Raw genomic sequence first — 21,548 nt, 5'->3', positions numbered from 1 at the left:
GTGGTGCGGAACTTGGGATTGTTGGGCGTCATAAGCTGGGTAAATGAAGTTGCGCAAGCAAATTAAGTCTGATCCATTATCGCTCAATATCATTTGTCAGTTTTCTTCATACACAAGAGTGACATCGGTGAAGATGCCTAATGCTAGGCCGTTGTCCGATGTTGGTCCAATGACGTTCGAGTAAACATGCTCAGTGCCAGAGCTTTGGCGAGAACAAACGCAGAGCCGGCCCTGGGGCGGTCAAGGCGGCGTCGCCGCATAGGGCCCCCGGCCGGCAAGGGGCCCTTTTTTTTTGTTCCAGTGGAAGTTTATATATATATATAATAATTTATCTTTGTTAACAAACTGGGTGTCTGGTTAAGTTGGTTTAGGGGGCGTTTTTGTTTGATGCAGCAAACATGTCAGTAGTTCGAGCGAGGCCCTCTGCTATTTTTTTTTCCTTTTTTTTTCCTTCTTCTATTAGGTTTAGTCGAGCGAGGCCCCTTGCTATTTTTTTATATTTTTTTCCTTTTTTTCCTTCTTCTGTTAGGTTTAGTCGTGAAATTAAAAAAAACCCAATTCAATTATTGATCACCTCGGTTTGATCGCTGTTCCTCTGTCTCTTTACTCTCTGTTTCCTCCTGGTACTCATACTTCCTATCTTCATCTTCAAATTTCTCAACTCCTATCTCTTAATTGGCTTTGTTTATACACTCAAACTCTCTTGTTCTATTCCCTAAAGATATTCTTTTGATTTCCTACAATTTTATACATAAATTGAATATACACACAATAAATTTAACAACTTGTTTCTTGTATTGGTTTGTAAATTTAGAAGCAAAGGAAGGGAGTTTGGAGGTTTGAAAGCAATTGAGGCTGGGGCTTCAAAATGGAATCAGTGTTCTTTCAAGTTTTTTTTTTCTCAACACAAAAGACCCCAATTTTTTTCTCGCACCGGGTCCTTCAAAACATTGGACCGGCCCTGAACAAAGGCTGCGGCGGCCGGATAAGGCATATGATGTTGTTTAGGGTTTTACCGGCCATGAACAAGATGTGGTAGCATGGCACGGTTTAACGTCTTAGAGTCATGAACATTTGAGCAATAGCTAGAGAAGCTTAGAGAAGCTCATAATAGATTGGGAGTTTGGGACCAACATGCATGCATGTATGGTAAAAATGGTTTTTGCATGGATTTTCGGATGTATATATGCACATTCTACCAGTACCAGAGTAGTAAGGTTTCTGAGACGACTTCTATATGGTTTATCACGAAGAAGGTTGGACTGCTTTCTTTGTTTAGAGAAGAGAGACAAGAATGAAGAGATGATCTCTACTGCTTCATGTGGAGTCTGAGATTTTGAAACTTACAGTGTTCGATCAACCGTCTGTTCTTAGTTTAATGACAGGCAATCCGGTCAATCCATGTTACTATCCAATCATATATCTTTGCTTTATAGCAGATAATCTGAGTCCTATATTGTTCCAAACTTCCAATAGCTCCCTTTGTTTATAGATGTCAAATACAATATTACTCGATTAACCAACAAGTGCATGTCATTGGAATATCTTAATAAACTTCTTGTCAACGTACTTCTCACAGGTTGAGCTATTTTATGCATTTTCCCATTTATTGTCCCATTTTCTCTTCTTTACTTTGAAAAATCTATAAATTTTAAAACCAAATATGTCAGAAATTATAATGCATGGACCAACTAAGAAAACATACAGACTTAGAATAGAGGGTTTGGGGTTTATAGAAGTGATCGAGAAAAGAATGAAGGAGATCGATGATCTAGTGTTTCATGTAGTGTTCTAGGGTTAATTTATTTACATTACTATTTATGTCTGAGATATTGAGTGGGAGTAGTTGTCTTAATTTGATTTTATCTAGTTTTTTTTTTTTTTTTTTTGATTTTTTTTGATTTTATCAGTTTAAGCTAAGCATAGAGCGTAGAAGGACCTCAAAGGAATTTCAATTTTCAAGATCGAAGGCAACAAATAATATGGTTTATAAATTATAACTTATAATGTTTATAAATATAATCAATCTGAGCTTAATGTGATGTTTGGGAGTGAAACGAGTTCTGAAGCATGATAAATATCTCGGTTTGCCTACCGAGCTAAGCTATTCTAAGGATGAAGCTTTCCGGTTTCTGATTGACAGGGTGAGGAAACGTACTCAGGGTTGGCGAGATAAGACCCTCAGTGGTGCTGGAAAGGAAGTGTTAATTAAGTCCATCATACAATCAATCCCCACGTATGTTATGAGCGGTTTTGAGCTACATAGACACCTATGCAATGAAATGCATTGGTTGATGGCAAAATTCTGGTGGGGTGAGTTTGGAGATGATAGGAAGATCCATTGGATTGCTTGAGACAAACTTTGTTCACTGAAGAAGGAGGGTGGACTTGGCTTTAGGGACATGAATGTTTTTAATCGGGCTCTCTAATTAGCTAAGCAAGCGTAGAGAATGATATGCAGACCTCAGTCCCTCCTTGTACATGTACTCAAGGTTAAATATTTTCCAAGCACAAGTTTCATGCAGGATGAAGTAAGGAAGAGTATGTCGGACACATGGAGGAGTATGCTAAAAGGGCAATAACTGTTAACAAAATGCCTGCGTTTTCAGGTGGGGAATGGTGAGATGATAAGCATCTGGGATGATTCGTGGGTGCCTCTCCCATACAATTTCAAACCATTTTCGGAGCCAATGCAGGGTTCCGAAGATGTGCGAATGTGTGATCTTATTGATCCTGAGCTGGGAAGCTGCTCCTGAGCTGCCGGAAACAAAACCGTGAGGGCCGGTGGGCCCAAAGCGGACAATATCGTGTTACGGCGGAATGGGTCCTGGGATGTGACACATATGCATAGTTGGCGATTGGCAAAGGGAATATTACCCACTAGAGCTGCCTTGACAAAGAAAAAGGCTCAGCTCCTAGACGTCGAATGTGTGTTTTGTTCGAATAGTGTTGAAGATAGTTTACGTCTGTTTAAGAACTGCAACGCGCTTCGTGCCTTTTGGAAGCAACACCTGCTACAAATCTAGCCTCATATACACCCTTTTGTGAGTATTGAAGTCTGGTTATGGGATATGATAGATATGTTGAGTGGTGAGACACTAGAGGCTTTCTTAATGGCCTTGTGGGTGATTTGGGTGGAGAGGAATAACATGGTGCGGAGAGGTAAGTACTATAACACTGCCAATATGTTTGAGAGGTCAACCACATTGCTCAAGGAGTATAAACAATGTCACCTGCGCAATGGAAGCAAGAAGAAGAGAGCTAAAACGAAATGGTCATGTCCTACATGTGGTCGACTCAAGGTGAATATAGATAGAAGTTTTGCTTAGGAAATTGGCGATGGAGGTGTGCGCGTGGTAATCAGAGACTATGCTGGAGAGTGTGTTGCTAATTTTGCTAGGCCTTTTCAGTATGCCTTATAAGCTTTTCATAAAGGAAGCGAAAGCTCTTAGAGCGGGTATGCTGATATGTATTCAACAAGGGTGGCAAGATGTTGAAGTAGAAAGTGATTGTGTGAACTTGGTACATGCGCTTCAGAACATCGATGACAATCTCTCTATTACAGGAAGAATTATAGAGGACTACCAAAGGTATGTTGGTGCTTTTAGTTTCTTTCACTTGCAACATGTTTGTCGATAAGCAAATAGTGTGGCAAATTGATTAGCCCACTTTGCTAGATGCAATAAGTTTGATGTTTTCAGTCTAAATGAGACACCTGCTCTTAAATCAAGATGTTTTCTATGAGGATTTATGTAATATCTCATATGTAGCTCGGGATTCAGGTTATATGTCCCCCCGATGCAAAATTTTAATTCAATAAATGGAACCGGGCGTAGAGCTGAGCCTCCCAATTATGCTGAGTTCCAAACCCTTTTAGAAAAATATATAATCAATCTGAAGAAGTACTTGACCTACCGTCACTTTTTAGATGTTGATGAAGTTGGTGTTTGTATCTATTTATTTATAAATTCAGTAAATTACATATTTGAAATAAAAACTTATTTTCTCAATATCCTTAATATTTTCCCGATATCTGTTATCACCTTTTTTTTTTTCTTCAAAATATCGACAGATACATTGATACCAAGTTGCAATATATATACTGTTGGTAATAGGTGACAGATTTCTTATCAATACCTAGAGTGGAAGATCATCTAGCTCCACACTAAACGTATATCCAATTAACCTCTCCCACATTTCCACTGTTATTATTCCGAGTCGGAAGGATGAAAGTGAACCCCTCATTATAATAATCAAATCTTTGTTAAAGATATTGGAGATTTGATTAGAGATATTGGAAAGGGATTTGATTAGAGATATATATGGGCAATGATGATAGAACAACATTTGATTAGATATATGGGATATGTATATTTGATTAGATACATCATTGCCCATGTATAGAACAACATTTTACTGCCCCTTGACGTTTGAGACAGTTTTCATTGCTATATGCAAAAACTAGTCCCAACACAGAAGTCCATTAACTAACACCAAAAAGGCTGGCTTACACCCCAACTCTCTTCACAGCGCAGTTCACCAACAACTGGAATGCACTTTCTGCTTCATCACTGTCCTTCTTCACTTGGAGAATCAGTGAAATTCCATCCACCATAAATGGCATGCATGCCGCATCGTGTTTGTCATCGATCGGCAACATACACCATGCAATACACCACAAACAGTTCTAAATCAAGCAGCAGCTCCACTACTGGTCCGGGGCGTCACCCGACCTATCGGGGTGTAAGGCGCCGGAGCAATGGAAAATGGGTGTCAGAAATTCGAGAGCCAAAGAAGCCTAATAGAATCTGGCTAGGCACATTTCTCACACCAGAAATGGCTGCGGTTGCCTATGATGTCGCTGCACTAGCTCTCAAGGGTCAAGACGCTGAGCTCAACTTCCCCAACTCGGCATCTTCATTGCCTGTGCCTGCTTCCAACTCATCAAGAGATATCCAGGCCGCAGCAGCCTCTGCTGCTGCTGCTATAAGTGCAGCTGCCGCGGCCATGGGAGTAGGAAATCTTGCTACCTCTAGCTGGCCGAGTACTGAGAGCAGTCATGGGCATATGCTAAATGATCACGAATTTGTCGATGAGGATCTGATCTTCGATATGCCTAATGTTCTAATGAATATGGCAGAGGGAATGCTTCTTAGTCCTCCGCGCTTGGACATAGCAGGTGATCATGATGCATTAGCCACTGAAGAACATGGCACCCTTTGGAAGTTTAATTAGTCCATCTTGCTATATATAAGAACATATATATCCGGTGTACGTATATCGGTATATATATTCATGCAGTACGTGTGTTCAAGGTTAGGGAAAAGTAAAAAGTTAACAGCCCTCGAGAACATCCGAATAAAAACGACATAACCCTTGATGTTATGAACAGGTTTGATTTGCATCGAAACTTTGAACTAAGGGGATGACATGCAGCATTACTATATATCTATTTGTTGATCACTGTTCATATATAGTAAAAAAACAGTTTTGGGCTCGGGCTGCAATTCGTCAGTTTTCCAGGATTTGCCCTCATTGTTGGGCTGTGCAATTCGGGTACTTCCCTCGCCTGTTTTGCTCCAGATGCTTCTCGATCAGCCTTGCAAAACGTCAAGTGAAAGAGGGAGAGAGCGAAGAGAACCCAGACTCCTCTACTCCCACGTCTACTTTAAACGCCACCCATCTCTTCACGCAGTCCTCCAAAAAACTCAAAAGCCGAAATCCACAGAGAGAGAGAGAGAGAGAGGCAGCAGCCACCACCGCCACCACCGGAACCCTAAAACGCGCCGGTTTCAATGGCCGAGTCGACTCAGCTCCAGCAGGCGCAACTCGCGACGATTCTCGCTCCCGACCCGGCCCCTTTCGAAACCCTAATCTCCCACCTGATGGCCTCCGTCAACGAGCAGCGATCCCAGGCCGAGCTCTGCAAGCAGACCGATCCTGACTCGCTCTAACGCTGATTTCGGGTTTCAGTGTTGCAGGAGAAGGTAGGTGTTCTGGGTTTACGATATGGTGTTATGTGTTTGTGATCTCTTAATTCATTCTCTTCTAATTCAGTTGAATTTGTGTGTTGCTTTTGGTTGTTCTCTTGAAAGGTAGAATCGAGTAATATAGTCAGGAGGGTGTTGGGGTTCTCAAGTTGAAGAGTAGGATGGTTTGTGGGGTGAGATTCTGTTTGGCAAACAGAAAAACTGAAGTGTGGTTAAAGTTTGGTTCTTGATAAGCTTAATTTCAGTACTATTGAATCTCTGTCTGTGCATGTATATGAAATAAAATGGTGATTGAGGACTCATATGCAAAGGTGGTATAGAATTTGCATAATTTGGCAGACAAAGATGGCCTTTTTGTTTTGCAATCGTCAGAGGCCCCATCACTTGCTGCAAGTGACTTAATTTTCAGTGTTAGCATCCTATTTAAGAATTTGTTAGTAGTATTCAGTACGAGATAAAGATTTTTAGAATGTGCTAAAGTTTGATTTCTACTATGTGTTGAGGCTTTGGGTTTTGTTCAGTGTGTGTGGTTTAATAGGGCTTTTGGGTTAGGATAGGTGGTCAAGGTTGTTAATCAATGCTTTGCTTTCTGGGTTTTCAGGATTTTAGATTATCTGAGGGAGAAAGATGGAGCAAGAATTCAGATGAGACTTCAGATGGACTTTAAATTATTTAATGTTCTGCAGTCTCTTTGTTTTCTCTTCTTATTCAGGTTTGTATTCTATTTTAATTGTTTTTTGATACATAATTGATTTTGTTATTGCCCAATCATCATACATCATTGATTCATTCCTACACAATGTCAGATTGATTTAACTTTTTTGTGTTATAGCTTATTGTTAATTTCATCATGTGTAGTTACGCTGAACAGATGAACTGAAAATGATTAGAGAAAGCACTTAAATGAAATTGATAAATTTGCATCTTGATGTATTCAATTGAATGGAGTAGGTGTAATCAGGCAGGTATCACCTAACAATATAGTTTCTTGCATTTTGCAGATTGTGATAAGAAATATCAACTGCAAGTAGAGCAAATATCAAGAACTGTCAGCTGTTGTATTCTGTAACCAGTTTGGATTCAGGTATATGACTATTTCATTTTGTTTTGGAAAGTGGAATTGAAGGTCAGGAAAGTTTCCATGAATATTGAATTTTCATATTTGATGTCTAAATGCATGTAGTTGATGTTTTAAGGGTGCCGATCACACTTGATTGGTACTAATTAATCTGCATATCATATGACATTTCTATATTAGTCTGTTATTTGGAGGCATACATGGTGGAATTGGAAGCTTAGGTGAAGTGCCCTTGAAGGGGACAATGAAATGCTGAAGCAAAACAATGGTACTAGACTAGAAATTTCTTTTTTGATAGTCAATAGAACTTGCATATTTTCATCACTACATTCTTATTTTCTCATGATTATTAACTTCTGTGTTTTTGATTATTAACTTATGTGTGTAGGTTCTTAGTTTTGTCATCATTTCGAGGAGTTTAAGCAACACGCTCAATTGAAAGATTTTACTCTGCTTTATTAATGGATTATTAGTCTTTTTATTCCGTTACTAAGTGAATTACTGATTGCCTATAGTTGATTAGATTTTAAGCAGTTTCTCTTTTGTCAGTTGTAGTCTTATTTGGCTTTCATTTGTCTTTATTAATTTCATATTTTTCTTGCATATTATGATACAAATTTCAAATTCTTCTTGCATATTTTTCTTTTTCTATGTCTTATGCAGTTCACAATTTTTTCTTTTCTTTTTAGGTTGCAATATAACATGAGGTGAACCAAGCAAATTTCTCTGCAACAAGTATGACGATATATCTTTCCCAACCTGTTCCATCATCTTAGCTACTTCTTTGTCCTTTCCCAAACTCTAACTACATGTTACCTGTGTCTTGAACAATTCTAAAGTGTGCTACCATGTACAATAATCTTTTGTTGTGAATTGCATTTTGTATATAAACTAAGTATATAGAATTCAAAAACCCGCAGCAAAGCGCGGGCCTAATTTCTAGTATTAATATAAGTGCCAATATATATGATGGGATACGTATCTATGGTGGCATGGGTACGTGTTTGTATTTAATAGATTGAATGTGCATGCAGGAATCTTATTGTGAATACTTGTTATTGCTGGTAAACTTCTAGCCATTAATTTCCATCATCATGATGCTTCTCGAAGAAGACTGCATGTGTGTGTATATATACAGCTCTTCTCGGTTGCGGACGTCCGCATCAACGGTTTTGGTACGGATTTCTATTTTTATACCACTTTCCGATCGAATTTCCTCATCTCCACCGTCTAGTATCTAGATAATATTGTGTAGATCATCTCTGCAAAATTTCAGCCAATTTGGTGATCGTTAAGGCCCTCAAACTCGAAAAACAAATAGACGGACTGAATTTTGTCCGGTTGTGTTCATACCAGAAAAACACGAGTTTGAGGGCCTTAACGATCACCAAATTAGCTGAAATTTTGCAGAGATAATCTACACAATATTATCTAGATACTAGACGGTGGAGATGAGGAAATTCGATCGGAAAGTGGTGCAAAAATGGAAATCCGCACAAAAAAATTAGATACGGACGTCCGCAGCTGAGAAAATCCGTATATATATATATATATTTTTTTTTTTGTCTTAAATCTAAACATCTGTTCTGAAGAAACTGATATTGCTGACTGCTGACATCTTCTTCTGCATGATTAAACAGTTAATATTCTAGTTTTCTGCGACTATGAATACATTGCACTATAATGTTTCTGATACTAAAAGCGGACGGTCATCACCTTTTTTAAGAATCATATATTCTTAGCAACATATTCAATATAAATAATCCAACCGTTTGTTCATGTTGGTTCTGATAACAGAGTTATACCGAATGTGATCGAACAAATGAAAGGTCGGAAGCAATCACTTCTGCTGACTTGCTCCCCAAAATGCATGAATGCAAAATGGTTCTAGAAGGGGATTCGCAAACCTCGCAAATTCCCAAAATTGCATACAGTTCAAATATTTTTTCTTAAAAAAGAATTTGTTCGCACATCCTCATTTCGTTTAACTATTGGGTCGTGCGTCGTGACCAAACTTGAGGAATCCAAAATTCCCAGATGTCGGTCATAGAGCTTAAAGTAGATCACAAAACCCCCATGAATTGATTCTGCAACAGCATTGAAGTGATTGAACAGAAGTGATCGAGAATGTGAGATGATTACAGAATTGTCCTAGAAGCAAAGACTGAATCATATCCATGTTTTTAGTTAATTTGGTCAAGAAAAGCAAACAAGTTGAGAAATTTAGTCAAGGCAGTAATGATGCAGACATCGATTTGTCCCAAGTACGACGTACTACTTATAATCTTTGCACGTATATATATTTATATACATATATAATTGGATATTTATAATTTATAAAAGAAAAATAGTATATATAGATGGGTGATGGGTGTTTTTTTTTGATACGAGTATATATATAGATGGGTGTTGTGTTTTGCATCTGCAGGTATTACTTAATATCAAATCATCTGTGAATGCAATTTTAGCTTGGAGAATTTTATGCAAGTGTATTGTTCAGACGACCGTGTTTAATTAGTTGTTTACTGTCATAAACTGTGATTGCATGTTCAGATGGAGCTCAATGTAAAAATATCTGAGAGCCACCTTATCCTTTGTTGACGAGTCATTTTCGACCAGTTACATCGTCGCACTCTAATAGTGGGAGAAGATACCAGAGACTGTCAAGGGTGGATTGTGACCCTTCACCTTCCTTGGGTTGTTGGTCATGCAACGATCCTAGCTCAGCTTCCTTCAGGTGCATGTATAGATGCCAAATGGTTCGTATGAGAAAAGAAGCTAGCTTGCAGCTAGAGGCCGTCTTGTGAGTTTGTCACATCACTATGACGGGAGGCCGAAACCCTAGTTAGCTGGGTTGAGACTTCTGTATGCGCGCACCTCCTTGGTTATTTAGGTCACCTTTTGTATGCACTCGGCTAGCTGCTGGAAGAGGTTTGAGTTTCGGCGGATGCAGATATATGCATTTCCACCAGCAGTAACCCAACTTTTTGAATGAAGTGATTTAATGGTCCAGATCGATTGATCGCACACCATACATTTAGGTCAATTTGTTGCAGACTACTTGTATATAGGGCAAAAACTTCTTCAGTGGACACAGTCAAAATACATTTAGGTCAATTATATGTGCTAAAGCACTGGTTTAAGCGCACACGAAGTGATGATAATATGATGTAAAGACTTGTTTTTTTTTTTTTCTTTTTTTTAAAAGCAAATTTGCTAAAGAAAGGAATATTGATCGAGAACCATAGATTTCAAAAAGTCAACAAGTGAAAAAAGTTACATAAAAGAAATCAAAAAATCTTCCATTCACATGGTGAAATTTCACCTAGGTGACATGGCAAAATGATAGCCACGAGTTCAAATCAAGTATGAATGTTGACTAACCCTCACATTCTCTGTTAACGTTCTATTTGGGATTGAAAAAAAAGACAACTTCAAGAGAGAGACTGAGAGAGGAGACATATCTCCATTATTCTGATCTCATCTTCTTCTTCACCATCATATTGGTCTGAATGGTCTCAATTATGCAGACGCAATCAAATACCCAAACTAGTTGACGTTCCTTGACCTGAAAACCCACAAACGGACCTCCTATCGATTTTGGTGGCCTCTGCTAAGAGATATTGAATCCAAAACCCTACTTTCACCATCTTGGTCCCTAGATATGTTTTCTCCACCGGCGGCGACAATAACAACAATCAATCCTTGTCCAACGCGTAGAAGTTTTCCAAGAAAATCGAAGAGGCTGAAGGCTTCCTTCAAATCGGATGTGATCATCTGTGAGCAGAGCTTGACTAGTTGGTAGGACCAATTGTTTACTACTGGGCTTGTGTTTTCTGAGACTATGTTAAGCGCATTCAACCACATGCAGTTAACTCACTGTTGGTGAGGGTTCACTGGGTGGCTTGAAGAATCTCCGAAAAGAAATAGACCCATAATAGAATCCCAGTATGATGAGAAATTTTGTCACATCCCGACCCTTATATTTTTACCTTATTTACTAGCTTGATTATAATAAGAATTTTACCGTCTCCGTCATTGAGGTAATAGTTTATTTGGTCCCTAGAGGTGTTTTAAGGGACGATTAATTTCGGGGAATTATTCGTGGGAGAAAATATGACGACGGTAAAAATGGTAAATTTTAGCTAGTAAAAGGTAATTTTTATTCGGGTATTATTTTTTTTTCGGGGTGTTTTATTTTTGGAATTGGGTTGTATATAGAACTTGGACCGGGTAGGAGGCCCAAGCCTATTTCTTCTTCTCTCTTTTCTTTCTCTTTTCTCTCTCCCTCCCGAGCTCTCTCTCCCGCGCCGGTTTCCTCCGCTCAGCTCGCCGCCGTCCGGCCACCGTAGGCCGCCGCTCCGATCCCGTTCGATTGCCCTCCGACCCAACTTCCATTCTAGGCCGGTGAAGGCTGCCCTAGCGCCGCCGTGAAGGAGTTCTCCCGCCTAGAACCTCGGGCTGCCCGAAGTCCTCCATCGCCGGAACTCCCTCCTCCTGCCACCAATCCGGGCAAGCTTGGTACGGTTTTGTAGGTCTCTAACCCAGCAGCCTTGCCCTAAAAGGACTCACTCCCTCTTGAGCTAGGTAAGGAGAAATTTGAGGTGGAAATTTTATGACGTTTTTGATGTTTTTAGTCGATTACCCTAGTTAGGCTTGGAATTGGTGTTTGTGCTAGTTAGGAAAGTTGTAGAGCATGATAAGAGGATTATTCTGTCAAAATTTCATAGAAATCGGAGGTCGCCGCTGCCGGGGGAGCCGCCGCCGGCGCTGCCGCGGTTTGGGAGATTTTTAGGGTTTTAAATGTGGAATATTAAGGGGATTATATTGAAGTGAGTTATGGAATTTTTGGATGAGTTTTGGATAGGTTTATGAATTTCCGAAGTGTGGTATTTTTGGCGGTTAATTAATGAAGAATCCGGCCGTAGGATTTAAGTCGTATTTTTGGGGAGGTTGTATTTACGACTGTCGAGTATGATATTTAAGTTCGGATCGTTTCGATTTAAGAATATCGAAGTTAGGCAATGATGAGCGTATTTATGGCTCTCGGGTAATTTTGCCTATTTTGATTAAATATTGGATTGTTAGTTGGGAAATTAATATTATATTTGGAACGGGACGTGAGGAGGCTCGAGCAGACGAGGCCCCAGATCGACATCAGGCTTAGGCCTAATTTGTGAGTGGACTTTTGTTTTAAATAAAATGCATGCTAGAGTTCATCGTTGAACAATAATTGTTGCGGAATATTTTGACGTCATTTTAATTTGACGAATTTTATTTCTCTTGGAGAGTTACCGAAAATGGGATTTTCGGTGGATATAAATATGTATTTATGAGAGTATGTATATAAAATGCTAGCTAGCCATATGTGTCTGTCCACCTTAATGGTGTAGCATATAGCCGCATTATGGTGTGACGTGAGCGTTGGACGTGAGCGTAGTAGCCCTATATGAGTGTTTAATTCACATAAGGGGTATGGACACATATTTATACACCCGTCTGTCCACGTTAATGGCGTAGTGTAACACCGCATTAAGGCGTGACGTGAGCGTTGGACGCGAGCGTAGTAGCCCTATATAGACCCATGAATTTATATATGGAGTATGGACGAGTGTAAATACATACATATATTATAGAGTCTAAGAGGCTCGATATTTTATGAGATAAAAGTTTTATCTCTAGCGGCATGTATTCGATTTTTCCTTAGAAATTTAATTTGGGAAAACATAAATATTTTATTTATTGTTTTATTTTTGTCCACTCACTCTAACGTTATTAAATGTTTTCCCCTGGGCCCTTCGTTTTAAATTGCTTAGTCTGCAGAGTTCGGGTTGGATCTAGTAGGAGGCGAGGCATAGTCACCCACATTTCCGCCAGTTTTCATCAGTAGATTACATGTTTAACCTACTCATGTTTTCTTGCTTCCGCTAGTGTCTAGTAGCTCTGAATACTTTGGGATTATTGTATATTATGTTTAGAATTTTTGAAGGATAATTATGTGATGTTTGGACGTGTTGTATTAAGAGTGTAATTTGAAATTTTCGAGTTAGGGTTGTCCATTTTCAAGGGAGATTTTATCAATCTTTTCAGTAAATTTTCCTTGGAGGTGGTCCCCGCACGACTTACTCCGGGTTTCAGGGTGAAATTCGGGGTGGGTCGTGTCAAATTTTATAATAAGTTAACGTATACTAGAATAAAGGACTTAGGTGACAAACATGTTTCGTCGTCTAAATGCTCATTTTCGTCGCCTAAGTTCTCACGTGACAAAAGTTTCGCCGCCTAACAGTCGTCGCCTGAGCATGGACGAGTAAGAACTTAGGCAACGAATAAAAAATAATGGTCGCCCAAATGGATACTTAGGAGACTATTTATTCATCGTCGCATAAGTTTAAGGTGAGGAACACTGACATATTTAGGCGTCGAAATTATTGTCGCCAACAATTGGTGACAAAGGGAAATTATTGTCGCCTTTGTTTTCTTTTACGTCACCATTTATTAATCGTCGCTATGTTTAAGGCGAGGATCCAAACCCGGCGACGGTTCCTCATTTTTCGCCGCATAAGACTTAATTCAATATTTTATATATATGCTTTTAAATTATAATTATATATTATTAAAAAATTTAATTATTACTGATATGTATACAGTAATATTTATATGTGTATATTTTCAAGTTCACATTCAAAGTTAAAAACCTGTGGTGCAAATCAAAATCATAATAAAAGAAGTTCAAACTGAAAAACTAGTAAATTTCTAGGAGGTATATATACACAAACAACAGAGCAAGCTCAAAGTTCATGGTTTAAACCCTCCTTAATACCCTAGCCTCTTACAGTCCTATATAGACAAAGTTTAATAAAAGAAGAGGCAAATATCAAGTGTTCCATAAAAGAAAAAAACCATGGACCCAGCTTCAACCATCAACCTTAAGTTGTTGGCCTTCTTGTACGCTCGACTGCGACTGCACATACTTCTCCAACATCTGTATATGGCGCTTATAATCAAGGATCTTCTCCTGGGCTACTCTGGCCTGCTCCCGGGCTTGTTGTGCCTCCTCCTGAGCATGTCGTGCCTCCTCTTGGGCTTGTCGGGCGTGCTCTCGAATCTCCTCAAGGACTATATCATTGGAACAAGAACGTTTTGTTGCTCTTTCCTTGCCCACAAATTTCAACTCTCCCATGCCCCTTTATTTTCCCCCCTTGGTCCCAAGGACCTTCTCAAATGCGTCGAGCTGAGATTGGAGGTCTATTTGTTGAAGGAGCTCATCTTCTGGAATGTCCGGCTGTTCTTTGCTCAGCACTGTTAGGACCTTTTGTCTCATTTCATTCTGCAATGACAAAAAACAAACTTAACAACACAACATAACACAACAATTTCTAAAACAAAGCAAAACACACAACAATTTTTAAAACACAACAAAACGCACAACAATTTCTAAAACACAGCAAAACACACAACAATTTATGAAACACAGCAAAACATAACAATTTCAGAAAGAAAAACAAGTTGAATGAGTTAATAGACAGCTACATCTAATGAAACACATGATACATGCTACACACTTAGCTGAAACTTATGGGATTTCATCAACTCACAACAACACTTGGATGTTGCAAAACATAGCAACATATAAACACAAAGTAACACACAACACCAATAACTGAAAGCAAGTGTCCAGTACAATAAGTGTCATATAAATAAAGTAAAAGAATAAGCAAACACATAAAAGAACACTTACGGCTTTTTCGGCTGCAATCTCGTTATGTGGGGTGTCGTACGCCACCTCAAAACTGTTGATAAAGTATAATGATTCACCCACGCGCCTAAGTTTGTCTGCATTGTATATGAAAGGTGTACAACCGGCGTGGTACATGATGCATGATTAATTTGTCTCGGTTTGCCGAGTTTGCAGCTGAGAGTTTCTGTTAAAAAAACATATAGAAAATTTACTGCTTCACATTGCATCACATAAGCTCATATATAGGTATATGATTTGATTCAATTCATCATTTTCCAAAACAAAAGTGAAATCAAATACTACACTGACCATAGTGGTTTAAATTTAAACTAAACTTCCAACTAAATTACATATCGTATTGGAAACTGAGGCGACAAGAAGTGTTGCTTAATTAAGCCAATTCCACTCATCCACCCTTCCTCCTAGCACAAACTCTTTCGGAGCCTTTTCCCCTTTGTAATGCTTAAAAAACTTGTGGAGCTTAGCCTTCCAAGAAGTGTATGTCTTGTTCGCCACATTCATTAACCAGTCATACATCTTTTGGTTGTATTCGATTTCATAGCAAATCTACCAAAAATTAAAAGAGTAATGAAAGAAGTAACTTGTCTGATGAAAATATGAAATAATCAAAATAACCGATTAGTATAGAAGCACATGCCTACACAACCAGATTCTGGAGTAAATACAAATGCAAAAGTAAGTTGATGATTTAAAAAAAAAATTCCAGATTGCAGTATCATTAGTCTGCCAAAGAAAAGCTGAAAAATTATGACCAAGCTATTTTTTTTTTCTGAACTCAGAGTAAAACATGCTGCAAAAGAAACCTTACACAAACTCCATCTAAACTTACCAATAGTCCAGTACATAGCTTCAACCTCTCCTCTTCCTTCAACTCCCACCAAGTTGGTTGGTTCATTGCCACAAAGTTACGGATCACGCTACCAACATCCTTAGTAAGCAAACTATTCAGCTCTTTAGTCTCGGGTCTATGGACGGAATCGTTATACTTGACTTCAATATTCTTTCCCGTTCGGCGGACAATCCCTATGGCTTTTAAGCCTTTTATCAACCCTTTAGCCCTTTTCAAGGGTGGATCAGCCAAGCATCGACAAAACAACACATTATATTCTCATCAAAATGCCAAAAACAATTATAAAATAATGGTCTTATAAAAATATATAAAAAAAAATCATGAAACTTTTACCATTTTTAGAACTCTCATTTGGAAAAGTCTGTCTTGCGCTGATCAAATGACCTTCACACTCGGGGGGTGTCAGTGCATTGGGGGGAGGATCGACAGTCCTGATTATTGGGGGAGCCAGAGTAGATAACGATTCCAAGGGAGGAGCAGCCACAGTTGGTGGATTGGACGGCCTTGGTCCAAGTTGCTGAACAGCCTGCTCATAGCAACGTTTAAAGGTCTCCTGCCTTGACTTCCTCTTCAAGAGTGGCAACATATGGTTCCTAACCAAATGAGATCAATTTTACATGGTATCAAAAATTTAAACAAAGACCTGCATTGTATTAGAACTTGGTTGATAATAAAGTCACAAATATCATGTTGATGCTATCTTACAACCTTATACTGAGACACCTACATCATAATTTTCAGTTTCACATCCCATCCACAGCTTAGAACACACCATGACTTTATTATTAACATTGACACCAACAACATCAAAAACCTGGTCACTCATATATTTTTTTTCTGTTCACCAAGAAAATCAAATACTATACATCAAATATGAAAGTGTAAAAATAAATGTTTATATAAAAAACTGTTTTAGCAAAAGAAGAGTAAACACCACCAATTAGAAGGATCAAAACTTTTAAAGACAATCAATTAGAAACTGATACAACAGTACTACGAAACAACAACTCATTCAATTACTCTGAACTTCAAATTGCTTAACTATATAATCCTCATAAACATGAACCTGAATATGCCATAAACAATAAAACAAGAAAATATGTTTCTATAACTAAAATCCTAGGAAAGCTGGTGAACACTGATTCCGTTGAACAACAGCTCATTCAATTACTCTGAACTTCAAATTGCTTAACTATATAATCCTCATAAACATGAACCTGAATAAGCCATAAACAATGAAACAAGAAAATATGTTTCTATAACTAAAATCCTAGGAAAGCTAATGAACACTGATTCCGTTGAACACTAATTTCCGGTGAAACTGAATAAGCCATAAACAATGAAACAAGAAAATATGTTTCTATAACTAAAATCCTAGGATATATGTTTTTACCTTGATCTCGTTGCAAAGAAAGGAACAACAGAAACCAAAAAAGCCACGAAAATCTCAGGCTGTTCCTCAGCCTCAACCTACAAAATCCAAAATCCAATTTCAGAAACCCAAAATCCACCAAAGTATTTACAAACCCAAAGCTACTTCTTGGGAATTTTGAGTTTGAAACCCTAAAAACCCTAAAAGCAACTGAAAGAAACCATAAACCCTCGCCTTCTTATGGATCGATTTAGGTTTGTGGTGGGATGAGAGAGAGGCGCAGATGAGAGGAGACTCAGGAGAGTCTGAGGGTGGAGATTGAATACGGAGGAGAGATGAGAGAGAGGCACAGATTGGAAGAGAGATGAGAGAGATGTGTAGATGGGAGGAGAGACGAGAGAGAGGCGCAGATGGGAGGAGAGATGAGGGTGGAGATTGATTAGGGATTCGGAGGGTTTGCAGGATCGGTTCGATAGTAGAGGAAGAAAATTGGGAGGCGTTTGTCGACACTTAGGGATTTTGGGTGAGTTTTTGGTTTAGTAATCTACACTAGGCGACCATCACACGAAAATTTCGTCCCCTAGTACCCCAAACTAGTTTTGAAAAATGGGTCCAAATTTTGGGCCAAATTTTGAGCGCAAAACGCTACCGCCCAATTTAGAGACTTAGGTGACGAAGGTGAAGTATCTCGCCGCTGAAGTAAGACCAAATTTTTTATCCACCCACCCAAATTTAGTTACTTAGGCGACTAAATTATCAGTTTCTTCGTTAGAGCTACTCTACAAGACTACAACACACAAAAAAGCTATTACATGTCCCTATATGGCCTAATTTGGTTGATTCTTCCACACACAAAACTCCAACATTGATGAAATCAAACCACCTATGTAAAAATTTAGGGACGTTCACCTCCCGACGATAAGGCTCCCCATAAGAAAACATAAGCGTAAATGAGGTTGACCGCTTCTATCGGGGACCAAACGTTACCGGAAATATGCGATTTTTCAACCATAGTCGTATTTTATCATACCGATCATATTCTATTTCACAAGATTTTTGAAAATATTGCATCTTATATATAGTTGGTTCACAAATATATACACTTGCATATAATCTATTAAACAAGTTATACCACATTAGTAGGCACGTTGTGGTTCCGATGGCTAAATTTGCAAAATGAAAATTCAACCATATGATATGATCAGTATACTTAAATACGGCTATGGAAAAAAATTCACATGTCACTACAAAAAAAATTCAGTTAGCCACTCCAAATTGCCACGGCACAGATTTGCCGTCACCATTGGTCTAAGTTTTGCCACAGCGTTGCGACGGCAAAGCAACCGTCGCTAAATTAAAACCAATTTGCGACGGCAACTTCCCGTTGTGGCAAAAAATTATAAACTTTGCGACGGCATGGGTGCCGTGGAGAAAGTGTAAACTTCGAGCTTAATCGTAACCATTAGATCTCATTCTCCCCTCATCTGGACCATTGCTCTCAAGTATAAAAAATAAAAACCCTATTCCAATCTTCAGTTCCCTTTTCCAATCTTCAGCCGAACGAGAGCGAGTGAGACTAGAGTTGAAACCCTAGCACGCTGCCGCCGAGTTTCCGTCACCGTCCAGCGACATCTCGAGCTCCCGCTACACTATTCACGCCCGCTTTGGTTCACGTGTTCGGGGTCCTCTCCAGTTCAAATCGAATAACGACAGTTCGTCGGACTATTCTTCGACGCCGGTGAGTTCTCCGGCACTCCTTGTGAACTATAAAAGCCTGTGTAAGTTGCTCTTTGATTCGATTCAATCTGGGAACTTATGTTTTTTCTTGTTTTCTGCCACTGTCGGCACCACCATTTGTGGTGTTGATTTTGGTTTTGTTTTGGGCTATTTCCAGTTCACTTTGGTGTATTTATTTAGGAGTTGAGGTCTGGGTGTGTTTAATTTCAGAATCGGTGAAGTGATGGGAAGTGAGAATCGTCCTAGTTATTGTGTTATGCGTCTTGAAAATGGAGACAGTAGTATTGACAAAGGAAGCAGATCACACTTCTGCAATCGTTGATACTCTGAGATAAGCATGTGGTGCTCAAACTTGGACTAGTATTGACAAAGGTATATAATCCATAACCTTCCTTTCATACACGGCCTGGAGCCTTAATTATTATGGATTTGATTTTGTGTTCTTGTTGATTTGCTTTTAAGTGGAGATTCAATATTTAATTATCTGACTTGAACTTTTTTTTGTAAGTTATTTGGGGATTCAATTGCCTTCTCATTCACATTGCAAAGCTATATTCGGGCAAGGCATGTGTAATCTTGGAATATGTTTATTTGGTTTTGTGAATCTTGTTTCTGGAGTTCATGGAAGTTTGGTTGTACCTTAGGTTTTGTAGATGAAGTCCCTGTTCTTCTAGCAAAGCCTCAAACGTATATGAACTTGAGTGGTTTTTGTGGTAAGTGATTGACATAGTTTCACTTGACATCAGATGGAATCATACTACTGCACTTTCTACTGCAATTGCATATGAGTAAACAAATGATATGTTATTCTGTATTCATTCGATCTCTAGTACACTTATAAGTCATTGTGATTAAACTACTGCTTATGTTAGAGAGTTTTCCTTTAAAGATTTCAATTCATATTCAGTGTTTTTTTCTAAAGTAACTAATAATTCAGTGCTTAACGGAACTAATACGGTTATACCTCTCTTAATTCAACTACAGACGGGACCTCTTGCTGCTTATTATAAGCTACCTCTAAACTGGGTGCTAGTGGTACTTCTCTTCTTCCATTTTGATGTTCTGTTACTTGAGTACATATAAATAGGGATGTTCTTAAATCAGTATTACCTATTTATATGTTCTACTGCTTATGTTCTGTTACTGGAACTACTACTACTTTAAATTAGTAGTTCATGGGATATTTGATTTGACTTTGATTTGATACTTTGGACTGATCAATTATAATATTGTATGTGGCTATGTGTAGTTGAACCTCTAAATTCAAAGGAAGCTGTGAAATGGTTATATGTTGCTTCTTTTCAAAGCCATGTCCGAGCTCAGTACCAACTTGCGATTTGCCTGTATCTGGGTCGTGGTGGAGATCGTAAAATGAAAGAAGTGGTATGTTTCTCTATCATCCCAATTTGACTATGTTATCTATGAAATTTAGAGAAGTATTATTGCTGTTTTAGTATTCATATCATTCTAATATAAGGAACCGATTCACAAGTGCTCATATGTATATGCAATGCCAATATTTAGGTATTGATATATATGTGCTATCAGCCTTTGATTTTGAGTCCTCATTTACTTTTATCTAATCAGGGCCCTTCCAACGAGGGATCCTTATTTTAAGCTATTTATAGGGATAGGGTATTACACCAACTTCCCGATTATAATTTTACATCTTCACCGTTCATATCTTAGGTCTATATGAGTAGATCACCTCTACAAAATTTCATATGATTTGGTGATCGTTAAGGCTTTCAAAAGTTCAATTTAGTTTTAATGACCTTTAACGGTTTTAGTTTGACATAAGCTGGACCGTTCAAAATCATTAAAACTAAATCAAACTTTTGAAAGTCTTAACGATCACCAAATCATATGAAATTTTGTAGAGGTGATCTACTCATATAGACCTAAGATATGAACGGTAGAGATGTAAAAATTCAATTGGGAAGTGGTGTAATGCCCTATCCCTAGAAAGTGGCTAAAAATAGGGATCCCTCAATGGAAGGGGGCTGTTTATCTAATAGGTATAATGAAGAGCGAAGAGGATGAGATGAATGATCTTGAGGCATTGTTAAGTAAGAAGACTTATGAGGAGTTACAGAAGTCGAAAACTAGGGAGTAGCTTTTGGACCTTATTCATAGGCTAACTGAAAAGGAGACTGCTGTGGCCAACAAGGTTTGTCAATCCATATGGCCTTTTAATAGTGTCTCTGTTAATTTGCATTGTTAGATCAAAATGGTAGAGCTGCTGTATGTGATAACTATTTCTGACTATTAGCTAAAAAAAATTAAGATCTCTGCAATGTTATCATATGTTCGATTCACGGAGTTGGCATCTTGTACTCTCTTGCCCAAACATCTAGTCATTTGTTCATTGTGTTACAAATAAACTCAGTATTGTCTATTCAAAAAGAAAAAAAAACCCAGTTATGTAGGAGGTGCTTAAGCTTTAATTTGATATCTGTTAAATTCATGCCTATGGTTTTCCCATGTATTTGTTGTTCTCTGAACTTTATCTCACTCTGAACTTTATCTCACTCTAAACTTTATAGAAGGTTGAAGTTATTTTCTTGATACCTTTTTTGTCATACTGAGATAACTAATGTCTGCACACACTTTTTGCTATGCCATATAGATCAAAGGGGGTACTCGTATATATCTGACATGAACTCTATCTATTTACGCAGGAATGTTTAGTTCGTCTTTTTGAGCTGTCTGATGGCTGCTTACACAGACATAGATGAGGCCTGGTGCTCTCTCTCTCTCTC

General features: G+C 38.4%; 1 protein-coding gene and 1 non-coding gene across 2 annotated transcripts; both read left to right on the top strand.

Annotated features, from left to right (window-relative positions):
• Nucleotides 1–2,282: 2,282 nt before the first annotated feature.
• On the top strand, nucleotides 2,283–5,235 carry LOC101294387 (ethylene-responsive transcription factor ERF024-like). The gene is made up of 2 exons (XM_004305313.1): nucleotides 2,283–2,290; nucleotides 4,686–5,235. Exons 1-2 carry the CDS (start codon nucleotides 2,283–2,285, stop codon nucleotides 5,233–5,235), a joined length of 558 nt encoding a protein of 185 aa, XP_004305361.1.
• A 13,475-nt stretch (nucleotides 5,236–18,710) lies between these two features.
• Nucleotides 18,711–21,526, top strand: LOC101303624. Its single transcript, XR_184899.1, has 6 exons — nucleotides 18,711–18,787; nucleotides 18,997–19,158; nucleotides 19,431–19,499; nucleotides 20,036–20,169; nucleotides 20,805–20,956; nucleotides 21,468–21,526. It is a non-coding gene; the product is annotated as an uncharacterized LOC101303624 (transcript).
• Nucleotides 21,527–21,548: the final 22 nt, after the last annotated feature.

This window comes from Fragaria vesca, linkage group LG6 (genome assembly GCF_000184155.1).
Source record: "Fragaria vesca subsp. vesca linkage group LG6, FraVesHawaii_1.0, whole genome shotgun sequence".
NCBI classification, from domain to species: domain Eukaryota; kingdom Viridiplantae; phylum Streptophyta; class Magnoliopsida; order Rosales; family Rosaceae; genus Fragaria; species Fragaria vesca.
The sequence above is the reverse complement of the archived record's forward strand: the minus strand, read 5'-3'. Positions and strand labels throughout refer to the sequence as shown.